At 46.1% G+C, this 21,802-nt stretch overlaps 1 protein-coding gene across 9 annotated transcripts in view; it reads right to left on the bottom strand.

The window, feature by feature from the left end:
• LOC104557622 (protein TANC2) overlaps positions 1-21,802 on the bottom strand; it is a 306,816-nt gene that overhangs the window by 130,708 nt on the left and 154,306 nt on the right. For 7 of the 9 annotated variants that reach the window (XM_062018045.1, XM_062018041.1, XM_062018048.1 and 4 more), the window contains one exon: positions 11,612-11,722. The exons of the other annotated variants lie outside the window; for them this stretch is intronic. In XM_062018045.1, coding sequence (XP_061874029.1) covers positions 11,612-11,722 — 111 coding nt within the window. The remainder of the gene's footprint in view (positions 1-11,611; positions 11,723-21,802) is intronic. 9 annotated transcript variants of the gene reach the window in all.

Here is a 21,802-nt window from a genome sequence, read left to right as displayed (position 1 = left end):
TGCACACCTCCAGGCTTCCCAGCTCCTTCTGCCATCCTTTCATGACACTGTTTTAATGTGTCAATCCAAATGCAAATTAGAAAGGCGATAACCTGAGTTTGTCAAGCAATTTAGTAACATCAGTCCTTCTTGCCTTCAAAATAACTCACTTGAAATCTTGTTCTCCTGTGTGCCCTGCTCTAGGTGGTGCTGCTCAGGCAGGGGGGTTGCACTGGATGAGCTTTCAAGGTCCTTTCCAGCCCTTAAGACTGTGATTCTAAACCACTGTTTCCCTTCCACCCTTTCAATCCCTATCCTGCAATGTGCCACATGTTTCAGCTGCAATTGCTCACAAGCAAATGAAACTCCTTTCTGATTTATTTCACCATCCTGGGACTTGTTTGCTAGCTACCATGGTCTAAACTTTCAGTTAAACGATGTAGGGTGGCACAGTAACAGTATGTTTTTTACTCCAGAGAGTATTTTTTGGTTTAATGGTTCTACTTTCTTACTTCCAAAACATCTGGAATCTATTTTGGTGAAGTGTCTTAACAAGAAGAACTGGGTAACAGTTCACTGAGTGGCACCCAATCACAGCATCTGCCTGCCATGTGAAACTGATTTAGCTTCAACATCAAAAAGCAGCCAAGAAAAAAAGAAAGAGAGCAATTGAATTAGCAAAGGGAAAGAAAATACAGTGAACACCTAAGGAAAACCAGAAATAAATGATACCATTCTGATTTCCAACTTGTATTATGTAACTGGAGTTTTATCTAATGACTTCCCTCTCTCCATGTGACCTGAAGCTGTTCTCTTATTATGTACATCTGCTTTAAATTGTTCTGGATACACTCAAGCTATATTTGGAAGATGCCCTTGACCAGTTCTGCCTTGCCCCCTAATCTCTGAATTAATAGAAAGGGCTCTTCAGAGCCTTAGTAGTTGTGTGTGAGTGATAGAGAACTGATCCTCCGAACTTAAATCACACCACAGAGGAGTGTCAAAGTAAATATATCCTCCTTGTACACTGACAAAGCTAAACTAGACAAGAATCTAAACATGAGCTATGAAGGTGTTCAAACAGCATCTTGGATTCAACCTGTGTCTTGTGTGCTGCTGTTTCACTGGCTCTATTCAAGCATTCCTGGAACAAACTGCAAATATTCCCATCATGAACACCACTAAGTCAGTGTCTTGCATGAGTTTCCCTGCCATTTCCCATAAGAAGAAAATGCAGATAGAAGAAATTCTACCTCTGCACCACACACAAACAGTTTCCCAACCAGTCCTTCCCAGTGCTTTCAATAAGTATGTCCTTTAAGGTTCCTTCAGGTAGTTTGACAGACGTGTTATTTTTCATCATAAATCAAACTGAGCCAGAGACAGGCAGCAAATGTCATGTCAATGCTATCATAACATCCAATTCATAGAATCACAGAATGGGGGAGGTTGGAAGGGACCTTTAGAGCTCATCCAGTGCAGCCCCCTGCAGAAGCAGCTCCCATCTAGATCAGGTCACACAGGAACGTGTCCAGGTGGGGCTTGAAGAGCTCCAAGGAAGGAGCCTCCACACCCTCCCTGGGCAGCCTGGGCCAGGGCTCCCTCACCCCAACACTCAAACAGTTTGGCCTTGTGTTTAAATGGAACTGTGTTTAAGCTTTAGCCTATCACCCCTTGTCCTGTCACTGGACACAACAGACAAAAAGTGCTGCCCCAACCTCCTGACACCCACCAGTGAGATCTTGGTCACTAGGAATGAGCTCCCCCCTCAGTCTCCTCTTGTCCAGCCTGAGCAGCCCCAGGGCCCACAGCCTTTCCTCAGCAGGAACATGCTCCAGTGCCCTGAGCATCTTGCTGGCCCTGTGCTGGCCTCTCTGCAGCACTTCCCTGTCCCTCTGCAGCTGGGGAGCCCACAACTGGCCCCAGGACTCCAGATGAGGCCTCAGCACATGTGGCAGAGCAGAGCAAAGGGGAGCAGAAGCTCCCTGGCCCTGCTGCTGGATCCACACTCTGCTGGATGCCCCCAGGCTGCCATTGGCTTCTTGCCCACCAGGCCACGTTGCTGCTCATGGGCAGTTGATTCTCCCCCAGTAGTGCCAGGTCTGTCTCCTGGAGCTGCTCTCCAGCAGCTCACCCCCAGCCTGTGCTGCTGCAGGGGCTTGTTCCTCCCCAGCTGCAGGACTCTGCCCTTGCCCTTGGTGACCCTCAGCAGGTTCCTCTGTGCCCAACTCTGCAGCTGGTTGAGATCTGGCTGCCTGGCAGCACAGCCTCTGGGCAATCAGCCAGTGCTCCCAGTTTGGTGCCAGCAGGGCACTTGCTGAGGGTCCCTCTGTGCCCTCACCCAGGTGCTTGATGAAGATGTTGAGCAAGACTGGCCCCAGAACCCATCCCTGTGCAACTCCACTGGCCACAGGCCTCCAGCTCCATCCTGTGCCATTGATCACCCCACTCTGGGCTCTGTCATTCAGCAGCTCTGCATCCACCTCAACTCCACTCATCCCAGCCACACTGCCTGAGCATTCCATGTACTTCATGTTCTGAATCACTTGATCATAAACATGAAGCTGTGCTCCCAGTGCTGAGGATACCACCTCTCCTCCAACACTCATCAAAGGCTTCGACTCTTAAATAATGAAGTTCTTTGGTATTTCTGTTTTAGCTCTTTGAACTGACCTTTTATTCCAGGACAGGTTTGAGGACGGTATCTTCCACTCTCACTGCTGCAGAGGGTTTTCTTTAATATGATTCACAACCAAGAGAGAACAAAGAATCCTTTCACATACTATTTGTTTGCTGAAGTCTGTGTGCAAGATTTCAGCAGTATTGTGCACATTTATTTTGCTGCATTAGGCATGTTGCAGGGCATCCACCCAAAACCATTTCTCTTCTTCATTTCAGCAATTTCCAAACCTCCCCTCTTCCCTCCTCTTACCATTTCTCACATCACAATCCTATCTGAGTCTCACAAATGCACAAGATGCACCAAGACTGTGAACTGGGAAGAAAATGAAAAGCAGCAGGTGGCTCATCTCTGCTATCAGGAAACTTTAATACCAAGTTTGGCTTTTGTGATGGAGTACAAAGAAGCTCAGAGTGCAAACACAGCAGTGAAGTTTCAAGGGAGGCTTGGAAAAATTCTCTCTTCCTGAATTTCTGTTCACCTGAAAATCTCTCCTACTCCTCCTGAGGGTCACCAAGGGCAAGGGCAGAGTCCTGCAGCTGGGGAGGAACAAGCCCCTGCAGCAGCACAGGCTGGGGGTGACCTGCTGGAGAGCAGCTCCAGGAGACAGACCTGGCACTGCTGGGGGAGAATCAACTGCCCATGAGCAGCAACGTGGGCTCGTGGGCAAGAAGCCAATGGCAGCCTGGGGGCATCCAGCAGAGTGTGGATCCAGCAGCAGGGCCAGGGAGCTTCTGCTCCCCCTCTGCTCTGCCACACATGCTGAGGCCTCATCTGGAGTCCTGGGGCCAGTTGTGGGCTCCCCAGCTGCAGAGGGACAGGGAAGTGCTGCAGAGAGGCCAGCACAGGGCCAGCAAGATGCTCAGGGCACTGCAGCATGTTCCTGCTGAGGAAAGGCTGTGGGCCCTGGGGCTGCTCAGGCTGGACAAGAGGAGACTGAGGGGGGAGCTCATTCATATTTACACAAACATGTTCCCATGGGACCTGATCTGGGTTGGCCCTGCTCTGTTAGGGGGGTTGGACTGGATGACCTTTCAAGTTCCCTTCCAACCCTGAAGACTCTGTGATTCTGTGGCTCTGCTTCCCCAGACAGACAGGGACTCTCCAAAGAAACACTGAGAAGAACTAGCAGGGACTGAAGTCACAGAAAACAGAAGACAGCAAGAAGAGGAGCCTGAGAGGAAGGCTGCTGCAGCCTCAGACCAAAGATGACAATTTTAGACTCTGCAGTAAGTTACAGAACACTGGAAGAATTGGTATGTACAGTGGTTATGCTCAATGCTGTGCTTTCAAAACTGGCAGCTAGCCAAAAATGTTCCTGTTTGGATTCAAAGCAATGATTTTTCAAGTGATTAGAAGTCAAATAACCAGTGACATTAAACGACAAAACTTCTGCTTTCTAAAGCAGACAATCCACAGGAGATTATGAGCACACTGATCTCCTTTCTGCAGTGTACAAGTGCAGCTGTGCTACCCAAAAGAAAAGGATGGGGAGAGGGGGATCATCCAAACATATGTCAGCAAGGGGAAGGATAGTCACGCTGGATACAAACGAAGTAGTACTTGTTCTGCAGTCCTGAGGAGGGTCAGGAAGTCAAGGCAACTGGAGACACAGTAGAAGCAATGGTGAGGCTTTCAGAGCACTGCATATTTCCCCTTCTGAGAAGCTCTCCATAGCATCACTGAAGTTCGAGTGCTTTTTGCACAGGGCTGACAAAAAAGGCATCCCTTGGCCTCACGTGCACATTCAGACATGGGAACTAGGCTTAGGAAAGGACTGAGTAGTTTTCTACAAGTGAAACCCCTCCTTCTGCTGCTACATCTGATAAAATGAACACTGAGGTTTCTGTCTCCAACAAGAGTTGAAATGAATTAATGGTATTGCAGAAACACTGTAGGAAACAAAGCAGGACAATTCCTGAGCACTTGCTCTAGACTTTCAAGCATTTGGGAGTAAACATCTGTGTCAGAAGGAGAAAGGGAAAACTAACCCACACAGCCATGGCAAAGAACTCCAGTGGCCATCATTTCCTTCCTTTTTGCCTCCCTTCACACCCCACTATTTCCACTCCAGCCAAACATAAGGCAATGGCTAACTTCACATTCAGCTAAGAGCTCCTAAAGAAATCAAGAGCTCCAGGAGCTTAGATGGAAGATAAGGTTTGTGTAGAGATGTCAACAGCATTGCAAGTGGCTGCCCAGTGCCAACTGGGCCAGCACTGTCACAGACAGGTCAGGGCTGCCCTTGCAGCTCACGCCTGATGCTCAGTTAATTGAGCACGACAGATGCTGTGTAGAAACAGAATCACCACCCCATGAACAAAGCTGAGATCATTCCTCAAATCTAATTTGACAGGGAAGCATCTCTCTCTTGAAGAAAGGAAAATCTGGGGACAATTATTTCCTTTTGGTTAGACTGCAGACCAGTGACACTTCATGAAGACCTTGAGAAACACCAGAGCTTTCAGCAGCAAGTGAGCAGCACTGCTGGGAGTTGAAGCAGCACATTTTACCACTGCTGTCAGCAAGTAAGTGTGAGGATCCTGAAGGTGGAGAAACAGCTGAACACTTCAGTGGGATGATACTGGCAGCAGATGTCTTTGATGAGTAAGCATAATAAATAGTCCACAAGAAATTAAGCAGCAAGCAAGCTCAGAGACAGATTTGTTACCTGTTACCTGCAGTAAGGATCCATTCCAACTGTTCAATATGAATGATTTCTTACTGTGAGACAGGAGATTCTGTACCTTTGCAGAATACCTGAGGTTAGAGATAAATCAGTGTGCTGTTACCTGAGCCAGAATTGAAGTTGCTTCAGACTGCAATTGTTTTTCAAAACAACGTGCTAGAAGAAGAAACTCCTCTGTCAGGAGTCAGGCACTCAGAGAGAAATCTAACCTTGGCTGATGCTGCCCATCAGCAACGGCCACAACACTTCCAAGTTGGACAATTCTCCATAGGAACAGAATTTGGATCAGTTAAGGACTTTTCATAGAATCCCAGCATAATGGGGTTGGAAGGGACCTTTAGGGCTCATCCAGTCCAACTCCCTGCACAAGCAGCTCCCACCTAGATCAGGGAGCACAGGAACATGTCCAGGTGGGGCTTGAAGAGCTCCAAGAAGGAGCCTCCACACCCTCCCTGGGCAGCCTGGGCCAGGGCTCCCTCACCCCAACACTGAAAGGGTTTTTTCTTATGTTTAAAAGGAACTTGTGTTCCAGCTTCATCCCATCACCCCTTGTCCTGTCACTGGATACAACAGACAAAAAGTGCTGCCCCAACCTCCTGACACCCACCAGTGAGATCTTGGTCACTAGGAATGAGCTCCCCCCTCAGTCTCCTCTTGTCCAGCCTGAGCAGCCCCAGGGCCCACAGCCTTTCCTCAGCAGGAACATGCTCCAGTGCCCTGAGCATCTTGCTGGCCCTGTGCTGGCCTCTCTGCAGCACTTCCCTGTCCCTCTGCAGCTGGGGAGCCCACAACTGGCCCCAGGACTCCAGATGAGGCCTCAGCACATGTGGCAGAGCAGAGCAAAGGGGAGCAGAAGCTCCCTGGCCCTGCTGCTGGATCCACACTCTGCTGGATGCCCCCAGGCTGCCATTGGCTTCTTGCCCACCAGGCCACGTTGCTGCTCATGGGCAGTTGATTCTCCCCCAGCAGTGCCAGGTCTGTCTCCTGGAGCTGCTCTCCAGCAGCTCACCCCCAGCCTGGGCTGCTGCAGGGGCTTGTTCCTCCCCAGCTGCAGGACTCTGCCCTTGCCCTTGGTGACCCTCAGCAGGTTCCTCTGTGCCCAACTCTGCAGCTGGTTGAGATCTGGCTGCCTGGCAGCACAGCCTCTGGGCAATCAGCCAGTGCTCCCAGTTTGGTGCCAGCAGGGCACTTGCTGAGGGTCCCTCTGTGCCCTCACCCAGATGGTCAATGATGAAGATGTTGACCCAGACTGGCCCCAGAACCCATCCCTGTGCAACTCCACTGGCCACAGGCCTCCAACTCCACTCTGTGCCATGGATCACCCCCCTCTGGGCTCTGTCATTCAGCAGCTCTGCATCCACCTCACCTCCACCCATCCCAGCCGCACTGCCTGAGCTTTCTGATGAGGATGTTGTGGCAGACAGTGTCCAAAGCCTTGCTGAAGTCAAGGTAGATGCCATCCACTGCTCTCCCCTCATCCAGCCAGCCAGTTATGCACTCACAGAAGGCATCTGGTTGGTCAAACAGGTTTTATTTATTTTACCTCCTTTTATCCCTCTTTATTTTTGCCCAGATAAATGAAACCCAAATCTAAGTTTAAATGGAAGCTGATTGTTAATAGATCACACTAAGAAGCTCCAGGAACATCACGTCATCTCAAATCCCTCAACAGCTAAAACACATGGCAATTGCATATGGATGTTGTATTATTTTCAGTTCTTGTCCTCAGCATCTCCCCTCTGAAAAGAAGGTTCACTAAACCCCAAATTGAAAACCTAGCCACTATTCTCCAAGCTGCAACTTTCAGTTTGCAGCAAACTCAGCTATAAATGGTCTATGGTTAATCCCAAAGAGACCCTCATCTGATAACTCTACAACTGCTTTCGCTATTCCTCCCTCAGAAACAGACTTTCAGACCAGGATGGGGATTGTTTAGTTTTGTTTTGTGTCAGAGGGGTTAAGTTTTGGATGGTTAATCCGGGAATTTATTCTGAAGTTGTTTTCATCTCTGAGTAGGACAGAAAAAAACCAGCACTGCCCTCCCAAGAGGAGCAAGTCAATCGCTTCCATAGCAACCAACCTACCAAACTGCCACGACTCTCTTCTGCAATTAGGGTTGATCACAACAATTTCCCATTCCCTTCAGGTCAGTGGGCTTGCTAATGCTGGGCCAACCACAAAGTTCACCAGTGAAATCATTTGTCAGGCCATGGTTGGTCTGATTATTCCTTTGCCTTCCTTCCCAATTCATCAGTGTCTGATAGGACAGAGGTGGGACACGGTTCCTGCTGGAGGAATTTGTTTGTGGAACAAAAAACACACTTTCTACATGATGAAAAGAAAAAAAGCAGCAGCAGCAGCTTGAGATGTCAACCTCAACGATTTTTTTTTAACCAAAAAAGGAGAAAAAGGAGCAGCTGAGATGAACAGAAATGACTCTGTGTTGGTAAATCACCCTGTGCTGGCTGTGGCTCTACGTAACTCAATCAGGGATCGAAACAGATGCCTGCCAGCTTCATGGGGGAACAAACAAACATCCCCTGACCAGGCATTTGAAGATCTGTATCCCAAAAGAAGAAGAATTTAATCAAAGAGAATGTCATAACACACTTAAGCCTTTTTGCAACGCGCCGACAACGTAACAAATGACGCAGAACGCAACCACTGATGGAAGGCCAAAGGCAATTACCTGAAAGCATCAGCCATCTCAAACTGTTCCCAACAGGTTTCCTGAGTGCTCAAAACCTGTTGTAGCTACCATGCTGAACACCAAAATGCAGGTCAAAGAAAGGTGCCCTCCTGATGACACATAACTAAGCAGGAACAAGAAGGCAGGACACCATTCGGGAACAAGGAGCCAGGATGTCATTCAGTACACAAGGGAGCACCAGGAGGCAGAAGGAGAGGGATGTGATGGATTTGGGGAAAAAAGATATCACATATTAAATTATGAATGACCAGATCATTACAAAAAAGGTTGAAGTGTCAAAGAACAGAGGTTTGAAGGTCAATTCCTGCTCTTTCATGTTATTCTACCTTAAAAAGCGATGATGGCCACGTGAGTATCATCCCCAAACTGTCCCAGGGTCTTAGGAAGCCTGACAGAAAGGGAAATGCAAACACATCTGCCAACCATTGCCTGCAGGATCAGAGCAGAGGCAGGCAGGGGGGATGGATCCAGCTCCTTTCAGACCCTCCTGATAAAGTCACCACTAAGTTAAGAAATGAGGAACAACAACTGCTCCCCAATAGACACTCCAAATCAAAAATGGGCCTGACTGAACTCTGACCACTGCAACCAGAAAGACTTTCACAGATCTACAACTCTCCTAGAAATTACTTTTCTCAAACTCTCCAAACAGCCTTTTTGTCATCATCTTAAATGCAACAACTGTAAAACGTGGCTCATCATCTGCTTTCACTTAAACAGATTCATCTTGGAGCATTTCATCATCTTCCTTGGCAAAACAAAGAACATCATCCAAAACAACTTTTATACCAAGCTCAAAGCTTTGCTTGTGTCCTTTAGAACTTGCCTCCAAAGGCACTAGTCATCTAGATCTTCTTTCTCCTTCCTCAAATATCTGGAGCACCAATATCTTACACCAATTCACACTCTAAGATGTCAAAAGCAAGCAGTAACTCCCCCCAGCAGCAGCAGGTCTGCAGGGTGGTTGCTCAGGAAACCACCTCCCTGGAATGTGCTGAAATTTGCCTTGAAGCCTTCAAAAGAAACATTTTAAGCATTGAGCAAAACCTTCATCTCTAAGGCATCTCAAATGGAAAGAATCCTCTCTATATGCAGGGGAGATAATGTTCTCTCCTCGTTGCTATTTCGTGTTTTCAACTGCCTTTAAGTGTATAATTAATTACATTACTTGTCAGGGATCACTTTACAAAGCACTCCACCTCCACTCAACTGGAAGGCTCTAACATATCTTCAGCCTGATTTTTTTTTCTTTAGCTCCTGTCATCATTCCTGGAGCCACTTGGGATTTAACACTGTGTGCTAACACCCTTCACAGGATGCATGTGTTTTAGAATGGGGGGGGAAATATGCTCACCACTGAAGAAAGGAGCTCTGTCTCCTTGGAAAACCAACTAAAGGCAGGCTTTGTGACAGTCCAGAGTAGGACTCAGCCCCTCTTCCTTCACCTTCCCATCACTCCACTCAGACTCAAAGTTCTTTGGATCCAAGAAGTTGTCCAGATCTTTGTTTCTTTTCTTCTTTACACAAGAATCCTTCCCAAGCCACATACTCCTTCCCATGGTCTCATCCCCTGAGCTCCTTTAATCCAGCCATCATACTACAGGCAGGTAAAGCACAAGCCAGTCCTACCATAGCAGATGTTTGCAGCTCTGAGTGAGGGAAAGAAGGGATGAGCAAGAGAACCACGCATGGCACAAACCTCCTTCCACAGCAGCTTCACAAAACCTTCCCCAAGAGATTCTTCTCTTCCACCTTCACCTGCCTGTCTCACGTTGCTAAACACAAACCTGGCTGGGCTCTTCAGAAGCTGGAGTCCCTGGATCTGGGCAAACACAACCTCCCCAGATAGTGAGGTCCTGGGCACCTTGGATACGATAGAGAGAGGGCAGCACCTCTGACCCACACATTTTAGCAACCTGAAGCAAACCTCAACCCCCTAATTTGAAGTTTCTGCCTTTACCCCAGGCTGCTGCTGTTCACTAGCACATAGTACAACTCTCACTCTCTCACTTTCCTTCCTTCATGTTTCTTCAATGCTTCTTCAAGGCAGCAGCAAACACCACTCTTCACTATGTTATCAGCAAGAAGAGGAGATGAAAAACCAAAAGCAACCCACAGCTCTCATTTTCAGAGCTGCTCCTGGCCTTGCTAAGAGCCCTGCCCTTCAAAGCACCCTGGCAAGCAGAGACAGAGAGCAGAGACACACACGACTGCAAGACATAACACAAGACGTAAGAATGTGGAATTTAAGGCTTTTTAAGCCAAATTTACAATTCAATTAGAATCCTCTGTGGATGCAATCATAATAAGTTTGTAATTATTAACAATTATAAACATGACAGCAGAAGCTATTTAGTTAGAAGAAGAAAGGGCTGCAACAGCAACATTTGCATTGTAATTCATGATGAGTGAAAAAGAAAGAGCAACTGTGGCCTCAAAGGAACCATTTCTAAGCGCAGGGACTGTCTCTTTTCTTCCTAAGGCAAGTCCTCTTTCAAACATGACACATGAAAGCAAACCTAAGTTCTACATTTGGACACCATTCAATTAATTCCCCTCAAATTGTGACTATGAGCTGAAATAATGACACTCTAATCTCAGGGAGTCATTTATTAATATGGCTTTTTCCACTGTAGCTACAGGTTTAAGAGGAAGATGTCACATGTCTATGTATTTATATGTCCCATCCTTTTACCTGTATTGAATATGGGTCCCTTTGGTTCATAAACCAGGGAAAAGCAGGGGAGGAAAGTGCAGAATTCAGCAACAATTGCACTGAGACACTTGCTCGGTGCCAGTTCCAGTCTGCTGAGGGCAGACTCCCCCACCACAGCCTCCAGCCCTCCCCAGGTTGCCTCTCCCAAGTTAGGAAGAATGTGGGAAATGATAGAGAGTTGGCAGCATGGTGAAGCTATATAAAGATTTAAGGGTCACTCACACATCTGCATGAGCTCTGTCAGGGCTTGAAGGTATTTATGCAACCGCCGGCCTCAACTGTCAGACACATACAGGGTTAAACCAGGGAGGGACACGACCCACTTCTATTTATGTTTCAACCAGAGGCCTCTAGCAAGATGTATACTTAAAAGAGTAACTACTCCAGGATACATAAATTAGAAGTTGTTTCTTTTCAAAGGAAAAATCAAATCAAAGACAAGCAATATTCTTGGATGCAGATAAACAAGATGCCATCGTTTTGCATTAGCTGATTAACGAGAGCTCTGAAATGTGGTTTTATTCCAGCCTCTCTCAAGACCAGCATTAACAATTAAGTATGCTTATTGGATCATTTTTTATCTTTTCAAAACCAACTCCCCAGATCTTCCCAATTATTCTGAGGGGAGAGCAGCCACACACAAAACTGCAAGTCACAGAAGTCAAAGGCTGTCAATTAGAAACTAATACTTATTCAAGTTTCCAAGTCAATGAAACTTGGCTGAGGAAGGTCCAACCAACCATTTAGGAAAAGGAGCCACACTACACCTAAAAATCCTTCTGAGCTGGAACTACCTCTTGTTCCTCTTTTAACACAGAGCCTTTGCATGCAGCTTACCAGGGCAGTATGCATCAACGTCCAGTTTCTGTGCTGAAGAAAGTGTTGGTGAGCCAAGCTCAGACTCTGGGATACGAGGGCTCTCAACAAACTTTGCTTTCCTCAAAGGGGCTAAGGAGAAAGGGGAGGGGGGGAGAGAGAAAGAGAGGTCATGAGTAAGGGAAATAGCAAGCAACAGATGGAAGCACTTAACTAAACAACACTGTCAGACTCATATCAGGTTACCCCCTTTTTTTTTTCCTCCTTGCCAGAAATTATCTGCATTCTTTACAAAGGAGATGGCTCTTGTTAAAGCTTTCAAACTGTACAGTCTTACTTTAAAGTGTGTGAGTACTAAGGCACATTCTTGATACTCTTAAATATTTCCTTCCCCCCCATTTTATTAACTATTTTGTTTCACAGGAAGCAAAACCAGGCCTGGATTCAGCAACTAAGAACAGGTAAGATGACAGAGAGCTACACAGAGCCAGGGTTTAAGAGATTTCAACATCTTTCAAAACACTACACAAATTCTGTGCTTGGTTAATGGCTTCCTTTGACCACCAAAATTTGAATTTCCAACTGCTCTGAACATCTGACCAAACAGATTTGGTGCTCAACAGAAAAGATCAGATCAAAGCTAAAGCCAGATAAAAAAAAATGAGCCTTCCACTTTTATCCTTGCAAATCTATAAGAGGTTCCAGAGGTGTAAATAAAGAGCAGGGAAAAGGTAAAACTGTCTGTAACAAAGCTGCATTGATCACTAGAGCTAGAGAAATGGGATTTTTCTGCATGTTCTAACAGCCTGAATGCTAAACCACACACAAAGTTCCATGTCACCTTTATTTCTGACTAAAGAATTACTAAAACACTTTTGTTAGTGAGTTTTACAATGGGTATTTCTGCCAGAGCAGAGATATAGAACTAGTAAGTTATATGCAAACATTATTGCATTACATTTCCAAGTTAAACTCACATGCCCACTAAAGTGAAAGGCTAATTTGAAAAGCCACTCCACAGCCCTTACTGTGGGTCAGCAGGCTTCATGCCTCTGATTCTCAACATAATAGCCTCAATTTACACCATTTATCTTTACAGTTCTCTGTCTTGCAAATTAAATTTGGGATCTGAAACTAAACATGAGGAGGGGAGTGTTTGTTCTTGTGCATCTCCTGTACTAAAAGCCCAACAGTTCAAATGATGACCTGTGAGGCTGCCATAAATCTCTTTGTTTTTAAGGAGCCTGAATGGCTGATCTGCCCTTGGACAAGGCTTTTCTGATAAGAATAAGCTCCCCCCTCTCTGTACCTACATAGGTGCTAAACACCCTCCTGATTCTCTTCCTCTTAATGATCTAGCCCATGAGACTTGATCTGATAAGGAAAAACAGGTACACAAGGAAATCCTGGATGAATATTAGATGTATGTACAGCCCATTCGCTTCTGGAGTCCACAGGCGCCTGTAACCTGAGCCAGGCACGAGGAAAGCCAGAGAGGCTGGGCAAGATAAGGGCAGCCTGAATCACACAATCTAGAGGGTTGGAAGGGACCTGGGAAGCTCATCCAGTGCAACCCCCTGCCAGAGCAGCACCACCTAGAGCAGGGCACACAGGGACTCATCCAGCTGGGGTTGGGATGGCTCCAGACAAGGAGCCTCCACAGCCCATCTGGGCAGCCCCTGCCAGGGCTCCCTCACCTCAACAGGGAACAAATTCTGCCTTGTGTTGCTTTGGAACCTCTTCTGTTCCAGTTCATACCCATTGCCGCTTGTCCTTGGACATCATGAGCATAGCCTGGCTCCATCCTCCTAACACCCTCTTCTCACCCTTAGTCCCACCAGCACGTGAAGTTCACGGATGTGCTGCCCAGCTCAGACACACCAACTACTGCTAAACATCAGCTGTATAGAAAGCCCCCTCAAACCCCACAGATGCACACACAAGCACTCTATCACCTTGCAAACTGGACAACACCAGCGAAAAAATTATTCACAGTAACGATCTTGTGCCAGATACTGATGTCATGAAAACATGTAAATATTGAGAAGATCATCACTACGGCATGAACATTGTTTAGAAGAATAATTCTGCACAGGCCAATCCACTCATTTTTGAACTGCAGTTTCAACAAATATGTTTATTTCAAGTGTTTTTCCATGGCCCCAGTTAACAGTCATTTTTATAGTACACATTAGAAATAAGTCATCTTTTCTTTATCATTTCTGGCTAAGCCTAGAAGCATAAATCATCCAGCGCAACACTTGGCAATGTTCATTTTGTTCTGATATACAGAGAAAACGTGGTTTTCATAGTTCAAGAGGTGTTAATGGCTGCAATGGGATTGTCACCAGAAGAAACTGCACTAAAGATTTGAGTTACTAACTCAAAGAGCAAAAGGAATGTAACGAAGAGAGGGTTTATGATACCAACTGAGCTGCTTTCAGTGTGGACTCAGAAGTCTGCAGAAGATGCAGAACCTGCACATTTTGATAGAGCAGCACCTAACAGGTCAGCTCATATATGGGTTTTACTTCTGGGTTGTCTTCTTCTCTCCTGACCAAGGGGCCCACCCCATCTGCTGACGTTCACCTGAGTAAGTCCTGCCTTCTCCAGACAACTGACCCCCGAGAGCAGAAGCAATCAGCTCGTGGATACACCAAGTTGAATCCCTTTGTTGTCCTTTTAAGGACAAGAAAGAACTTCATCTCTAAAACGAGGTGAAGCCTCACTGTACTGCAACTTTAGCCATACACATCATTTTACAGTATTCATGGGTTTTATTCCCCAAAAAGCATGTGTAAAGTCTTAAAAAGGCACGTTGCCACCAGACAACATGACTTAAAGACAAAAGGCTCAAGTCTATATAAGTGTAACTGCAGATCAGGAAAAAAAAAAGCCACAGAGCAATAGTTTCTTCTGTTTCAGATATTTTGAACCTGGAAAAAGACAAAAAGCCTCCTAACTCATATGTAACCTGATTACATGACAGCAGGATTTTCATGTAAAAGAATTAAGCACTCCTGACTCCTGTCCAAATGAAGATTATCCTGACAGATTCATATTTTGGCATTAGGTTTCTGCTGGAATAAATAACAACTAGAAATTACATAAATTCAGAGATTGGTTTTGACATTTTTTGGCCAAATGTTAAAGGGTAAGATTGATCTTTCTCTAGAAATCAATTTTCCAGTTTGCTTGGGTCTTGAGCATCCTCCTGTGAGCACAGGCAAATCTTATGATCAAAGTCACAAGAGGAGCATTTGGCACACACCATAAAAACTAACAAAATGTTTGAAGTATTCTGTACCTGCCTCTGTCCATCAGGACTCTTGTTGCTGTAAGATTTTCTGTATGTAACAGACCAACTTTAGGCATTTAACAGCACTGAAATAGCCTTTCCTGTTACACAAGTGAAATGTTTTGAACAGAGACTGGTTATTTCTTCTATAATGATGCATTTGTTATGACCCTGCAAGCTGCCATAAGAATAATACAAACTAAGTGCTCAGTAGTTAGAAATCTTGTCTTTCTAGAACTGCAAAATAGATATTTAATTCAGAAAAACATACTGGCCACACGTACAGAATCACAGAATGGTGGGGCTGGAAGGGACCTTTAGAGATCATCCAGTCCAACCCCCCTGCTCTAAGCAGGTCCATCTAGATGAAGCTGCACAGGAACGTGTCCAAGCAGGTTTGGAAATCTCCTGAGAAGGAGTCTCCACACCCTCCCTGGGCAGCCTGGGCCAGGGCTCCCTCAGCTCAGCACTGGAACAGTTTTGCCCTATGTTTAAGTGGAACTTTTTGTGTTCCAGCTCATGTCTGTTATCCCTTGTCCTGTCACTGAACACTACAGAAAAAAGTCTTGCACCATCCCCTTGACATCCACCTTTCAAATACTTTTAAGTATCAACAAGGTGCCCCCTCACTCTCCTCCATGCTGAACAGTCCCAGATTCTGCACCCTTTCCTCATAAGGAAGATTCTCCAGTCCCCTGATCATCTTGGTGGTTCTCACCACTTAAAGAGGGATATCTGCAGTGGAAAAGGAGGCAGAGGGGAGGTACAAAATGGAGATGAACGTGTGGACCCCACAGCCAGAGAAGTAGCAAGGAAGCAGGAGCACTGGACCAGAGACCTCTCTGCAGCCCATGGGGAGAGAGCAGCTGTTCCCTTGCAACCCAGGGAGGGCAATGGCAGGACTGAGAGTCACCAGCAGCTCCGGGTGACTGTGCCCGGATGGCAGGAGACTGTGTGAGGAGGCAGCCATGACGCAGGCCGTGCTGGAGTGTCTGCAGGCCACAGAGGCCCAAACAGGAGGCAGAGAGGGGCTGCACATAGGAATAACAGATGCAACACTGTGCAAGACTGCAGCGTTGTCAGGGACTGGTGCCTCAGCTGGGGAATGGCGAGGAGTCCTCCTGTGTTGAGGAGAGACAAGAGGCAGGAGCCGTCAGGAAAGGACAGAATGAAACCCCCCTTCCCACCACACCGGGAGCCTGGGCCTGGGAAGAGGTGGGGGAAGGTGCTTTTCATCTGTGTTGTTTTCTGTTCTGGTCTTGGTTGATGGGGATTAAGTTTACTCTTGTTTTCTTCCCCAAACTGAGTAGTCTTGTCTGTTTTACCAGGGACCGTAGGTGGCAATTGAGCCCTCCCTGTCCTCAGGGAGTTCCAAAAGCCCTCAGTACTTATGGCTGATCCTGGTCCTTTGTTCCCAGAGGGGCCTAAATCAGATGTATCGCTAATGTAGCAACTGAAATGTAAATACCTAGTTATTTAAAACAAATACTGCATGGTTTGGGGGCTAGTTCCTGCAGTTCTTGGCGAGATGAATCCCCACTGCTATCCAAGCCAGTAGAGCAAAACTAACAATCTTTCCCTCATATAAAATCCACGTTTGACTTTGAGGGCAACGAGGAAACCCAGGGTAACTCTAGAGCAGGAATTAACCACATGATGCAAAACAATTACCAGGGTAAGCATTCAGTGGGCTTAATCTGATGGCTCGTTTCTGACACTTTCTGCAGCAGGTGGCCTATCTATCAGTGGGGACAAAGACATCAATTATTTCCTTCTCATTTTTCATGCTAAATCTCCTTTAAATCCACACAGACACTGGAAGTACGGCGCTGTCACCAGTGACTGAATCCCAAGCTTCCAAACAGACTGGGGCCTAAACTAGCTTTAAAATGGTATAAAATGCAATTTTTGGGAAAATATCTGTTTGGGAGAAATTGCTCTTTGGAAAAGGAGGAATTGTGTTATCTGGGATTCAGGACTGCCTGTCGATTATTAATCTGTGGGCAGGTTCTTACACTAGAAGAGCCATAAAATGGAAGATACAGTAGATAAAATGCCACGACCTGCTGAGCCTCAACGCTTCTTCATCACTGGAGATGGAAGATGCTCCCTTTTCTTCTCCTCTGATGACAGAAATAACCTTGTCACCTACCACCACAGCCAGGTGTAAATTACAAGCATAGGTAAGCCAGTATCTATTTAGAACAGATGCACAGGACTGCAAGAAAGCCTTGTTTAACACCAGGGAAAATATTCCACTGCAAGCTGCAGTGTTTAGCAGTCTGCAGCCTGGCTTGTTGAGAGTCTCTTTAAAACCAGAGATTCAGAGGATATGGAAAGCACATACACTTGAGAAACAGAACCCATCAGCCCAATTCATAATACTCTTCATACTTGTATGCCCATGTTAGTTATTCCTGCAGCTCTCATTCCTGAGGTTGGAAATGAGCAGTTATGGGAGGGCTGCACGGCTCCTCTGACACACAAAACACTCCAAATGTCAGGAGCTGCTGATGGTTTATCCTTTGGTACATCTGCAAGGAGCACTGGGATCAATTCTGGTGTTGTTTGTGATCAATGTCAAGCATCTAAGCTACTCCCAAATAAAAATAAACCAAAGGAGAACCAGGAAGTGTTTATTCTTTCAGAGTAATTATTTTCTCTCTATTAGCACTGAGCTCTAGTTCAGCCTAGTGAGCTTCCTAATTCCATTTTGCTTCCTACGTTGCCATTTCATTGTCTCATAATTTATAGATGAGTTAGTGTTTTAATTTAAAAAGGTGTTTCTACAGATTAAAAGGCATTGATAGAAGCAAATTATCATGGATTAGCAAATGGCTTCATCTACTCAATTCAGTTCCAGCTCTAAAAGGAACGTTTCACCAAAACAAGGGTTATTAACATCTCATGATCTGATTGAACAAAAAGCTTTTGCAGGCAGTAATTGCAGTAGATCTGAACTCACTCCATGGCTTGATTACAATATATATACACCTGTGCCTTTGTGTCTGTATATGCACCCATAAAGATACAGAAGCAGTCCATCACTCATACAGAAGTAGCCCACCATCATGCAGACAATGAAGATGCTGAAGGAAACAGCCACTATTTTTCCACAGCATGAACCCACCTCATGGGTACCTGAGAGCTTTTCCTGCTGCTCCTTACAAAGCCTCAGAGAAATGAATGTTACTGTGCCCTGAGCTGCATTAACACAAACCACTGCAGCTTTCCACTGGACAGACCCACCCTTATAAACACACCTGAGTTGTCCTGACTTGCTGCTACAGGGAAGGTCCTGGACAAAATAGGTCTCTAAATCCACTTTTCTCCATGGTTTTGTCCTCTCCTTGCCTTACACACACAAGTACAGCTGGGTTTCAACTATACTGTGAGTCTTCCTCTGTTAGGAGAGGATGAGCTACTGACATTTGCTATCTTTGTGTAAAAAGACCGGCTTTATCACAGACCAAAGAGATGAAAGAGCGCCACGACCGATGATAACGAGTGAGATGCTCTGCACTGACTGTCCAATCACCCAACTGAAGATCCTGCCCAAGTTAGGCTGTGATGGGAAAAGCCTGAGCACCGGTTTGAAGAGCAAACTTCAGACCACTCCAGTTTAAAAGAGAGTACAAGTGAAGGCTTTGCACACATCATCCCTTCCCCATCTTCAGTCAGTAACGTCGGCTGCCGTGCCAAAGGCTGACTCACGTGCTGGCAGCTGCCCAGTGGCCACGTAATGCTGCAGAGAGGAGACTTTATTGAAGTCTCTCTAGTACTCAAATGTTTTTAAGTGCTGCAGTGCTATTGATCCACACATCTCCTGGAACAAATAACTGTCAGATTCAACACAGCTGGACTACACCCAAAACACGAGAGACGTAGCTTTCAGTGCTGCCTCTGATCCTCAGATGACTCTTTTCTTCTGCTGAGGTAAGAGCCACCAAGAGGGAAAATTACAATCCCCACCATTATCTTTCTTGCTGTGGCACTAATACATCAGCCTACGTGCAATTAGGATTTGTTAGGTAACAACTGAAATGAAAACAAGGCATTCCAACTGAAATGGTGAAATGACAGGTTGCCATCCTTCTTTAGATAATCCAGTATTACTTTACAGAACCCACTGTGGAACAGTGAAGTTCTTTTCCCCTCCATCTGTTATTTCAGAGTATAAAAGCTTTTGTAATTGCATTTTAAAGCCTCTCTCATCACACAGTTATCACAGCATCAAGGGTAGGGCAGAATATACAAGCAAGGGAGAACAATGTGTTGTCTGGAAATATGCTACTTGTTCCAAAATCTTTGGAAAAAACCCGTGTTTAGTTTAGAAGATAAGGTCCTGAAAAAAGAAAATTGAAGGAAATGAAGGTGGGAAGAGGAACAGAGCAGAAAAAGCAGGAAGAGAGTCTAGTGAGCTGGTAATAGAAGAATAACAATGGGAAAGGAGAGGTAAAACAAGCAACTGTCTTGATTGAAAACAGTCTTTTTTGCCCGTTACTCTTTCGGAATTATCTATTTTTGGCTTTTTTGGTAAAACTGAGGAATAACCTTCTACAAAAGATGGTTTTCTGAAATCCTGTGGGATCACCAAGACCTACTGGAAGATTATTCCACTCTCTCTGCTTCTCTCTAGATGTGTAGAGGACACAAGAAATCATACCAAGCCACAGCAGTAACATTACAGAAAGGTATTCAGTCAGATGAGAAAGCAACGAGTCTTCTGCAAAAAACATTTGAACAACATCAAATGAGCACACATCTCACTCCAATTATTACACCCTCTCCCAAATAAAACCAGATTGTTGATCAAAACCACCTTCTGTATGAACCAGGCAACTCTAATCCAGTTTCAAGCGTGAAAACAACTTGCTTTGGAAAGGTTTATAGGGAATTAAATATGTGCAGAATAAAAGAATGTCGATTTCTGTGTCAAGAGTTCAATAAGGGATGGTGCAATTCTGTCTGAAATACATTTGCATATTCAGCAGGAGAAAGAATTGCCTTAAACCTGTCACCACTGAACATATGAAGGAAAAGGTGGTTATCAGGGGGAGTTAACATGGATTCACCAAGGGGAAATCCTGTCTGACCAACCTGATGCCTTCTGTGATTGCGTAACTGGCTGGCTGGATGAGGGGAGAGCAGTGGATGGCATCTACCTTGGCCTCAGCAAGGCTTTGGACACTGTCTCCCACAACACCCTCATGAGAAAGCTCAGGCAGTGTGGCTGGGATGAGTGGAGGTGAGGTGGATGCAGAGCTGCTGAATGACAGAGCCCAGAGGGGGTGATCAATGGCACAGGATGGAGCTGGAGGCCTGTGGCCAGTGGAGTTGCACAGGGATGGGTTCTGGGGCCAGTCTTGCTCAACATCTTCATCATTGACCTGGGTGAGGGCACAGAGGGACCCTCAGCAAGTGCCCTGCTGGCACCAAACTGGGAGCACTGGCTGATTGCCCAGAGGCTGTGCTGCCAGGCAGCCAGATCTCAACCAGCTGCAGAGTTGGGCACAGAGGAACCTGCTGAGGCTCACCAAGGGCAAGGGCAGAGTCCTGCAGCTGGGGAGGAACAAGCCCCTGCAGCAGCCCAGGCTGGGGGTGAGCTGCTGGAGAGCAGCTCCAGGAGACAGAGCTGGCACTGCTGGGGGAGAATAAACTCAGCTGGAGTCCTGGGGCCAGTTGTGGGCTCCCCAGCTGCAGAGGGACAGGGAAGTGCTGCAGAGAGGCCAGCACAGGGCCAGCAAGATGCTCAGGGCACTGGAGCATGTTCCTGCTGAGGAAAGGCTGTGGGCCCTGGGGCTGCTCAGGCTGGACAAGAGGAGACTGAGGGGGGAGCTCATTCCTAGTGACCAAGATCTCACTGGTGGGTGTCAGGAGGTTGGGGCAGCACTATTTTCTGTTGTATCCACTGACAGGACAAGGGTTAATGGAAACACAAAGAGCTCCATTTAAACACAAGGCCAAACTGTTTGAGTGTTGGGGTGAGGGAGCCCTGGCCCAGGCTGCCCAGGGAGGGTGTGGAGGCTCCTTCCTTGGAGCTCTTCAAACCCACCTGGACACGTTCCTGTGCTCCCTGATCTAGGTGGGAGCTGCTTCTGCAGGTGTTTGGACTGGATGAGCTCTAAAAGTCCCTTGTAATCCTCCCCATCATGTTATATTATGCAGGCTTAAAATTTTGACATGATTTTCTCCTGCAGTCCCTGGCCATTGTTCACTCTTTATTTTTTAGTATAATCAAAGTCTGAAACTCGACATGGAAAACTGTCTGTGTCGGAAATCCATGACAAAAGCCAGTGGGTAAATTGCTTGTTTTCTTAGAACCACAGAATATCTCAAGTTGGATGGGACCCATGAGGTTCATCAAGTCCAGCTCCTCACAGGACTACCCAAGACAAATTCCCATGACTGAGAGCTTTCTTCGGGCACTTTTCATAACAAGATGCCTCAGAAAGCTGGAGCAAGTGATTCTAAGCTTTCTCCCCTTTCATTTTCTTCTACCTAGGTATGTATAAGTTTCTACCTTGAGTCCCACATGAAGAATTTCTACTGCAAGAGGTAGTTTTAAAACACTTCACAAGGTGCAGAAGAGAAGAATTTTAGATGGGAAGTGACATGGAGAAGTCTGCTACTGTGACACAGCTCTGAGGAGTCAAAAACCAATTTGACAAGTTAGAATGGAAAGATGAAAGTAGCCCATCTTCCTCCTGCCATGGCTATAGGTTAATTAAAGAACTTGCTTCTCCTCAAAGCTGTCTCCCCTACAGGGATCAAGACTTTTTGGCAGCTCACACTGGAAATAAACTTATCTACAGGGGAAAGAGAGGGGTTGGATTTTTTTCTTTCTGGGATCATTAATAGGAACAACTTTCTTTAGGCTTGCCAGAGTATTCCAGGGCAACAGCTGCTCAACA

This window comes from Colius striatus, chromosome Z (assembly GCF_028858725.1).
Source record: "Colius striatus isolate bColStr4 chromosome Z, bColStr4.1.hap1, whole genome shotgun sequence".
NCBI lineage: Eukaryota > Metazoa > Chordata > Aves > Coliiformes > Coliidae > Colius > Colius striatus.
Note: the sequence above shows the minus strand (reverse complement) of the source record. Positions and strands in the feature narration are given on the sequence as shown.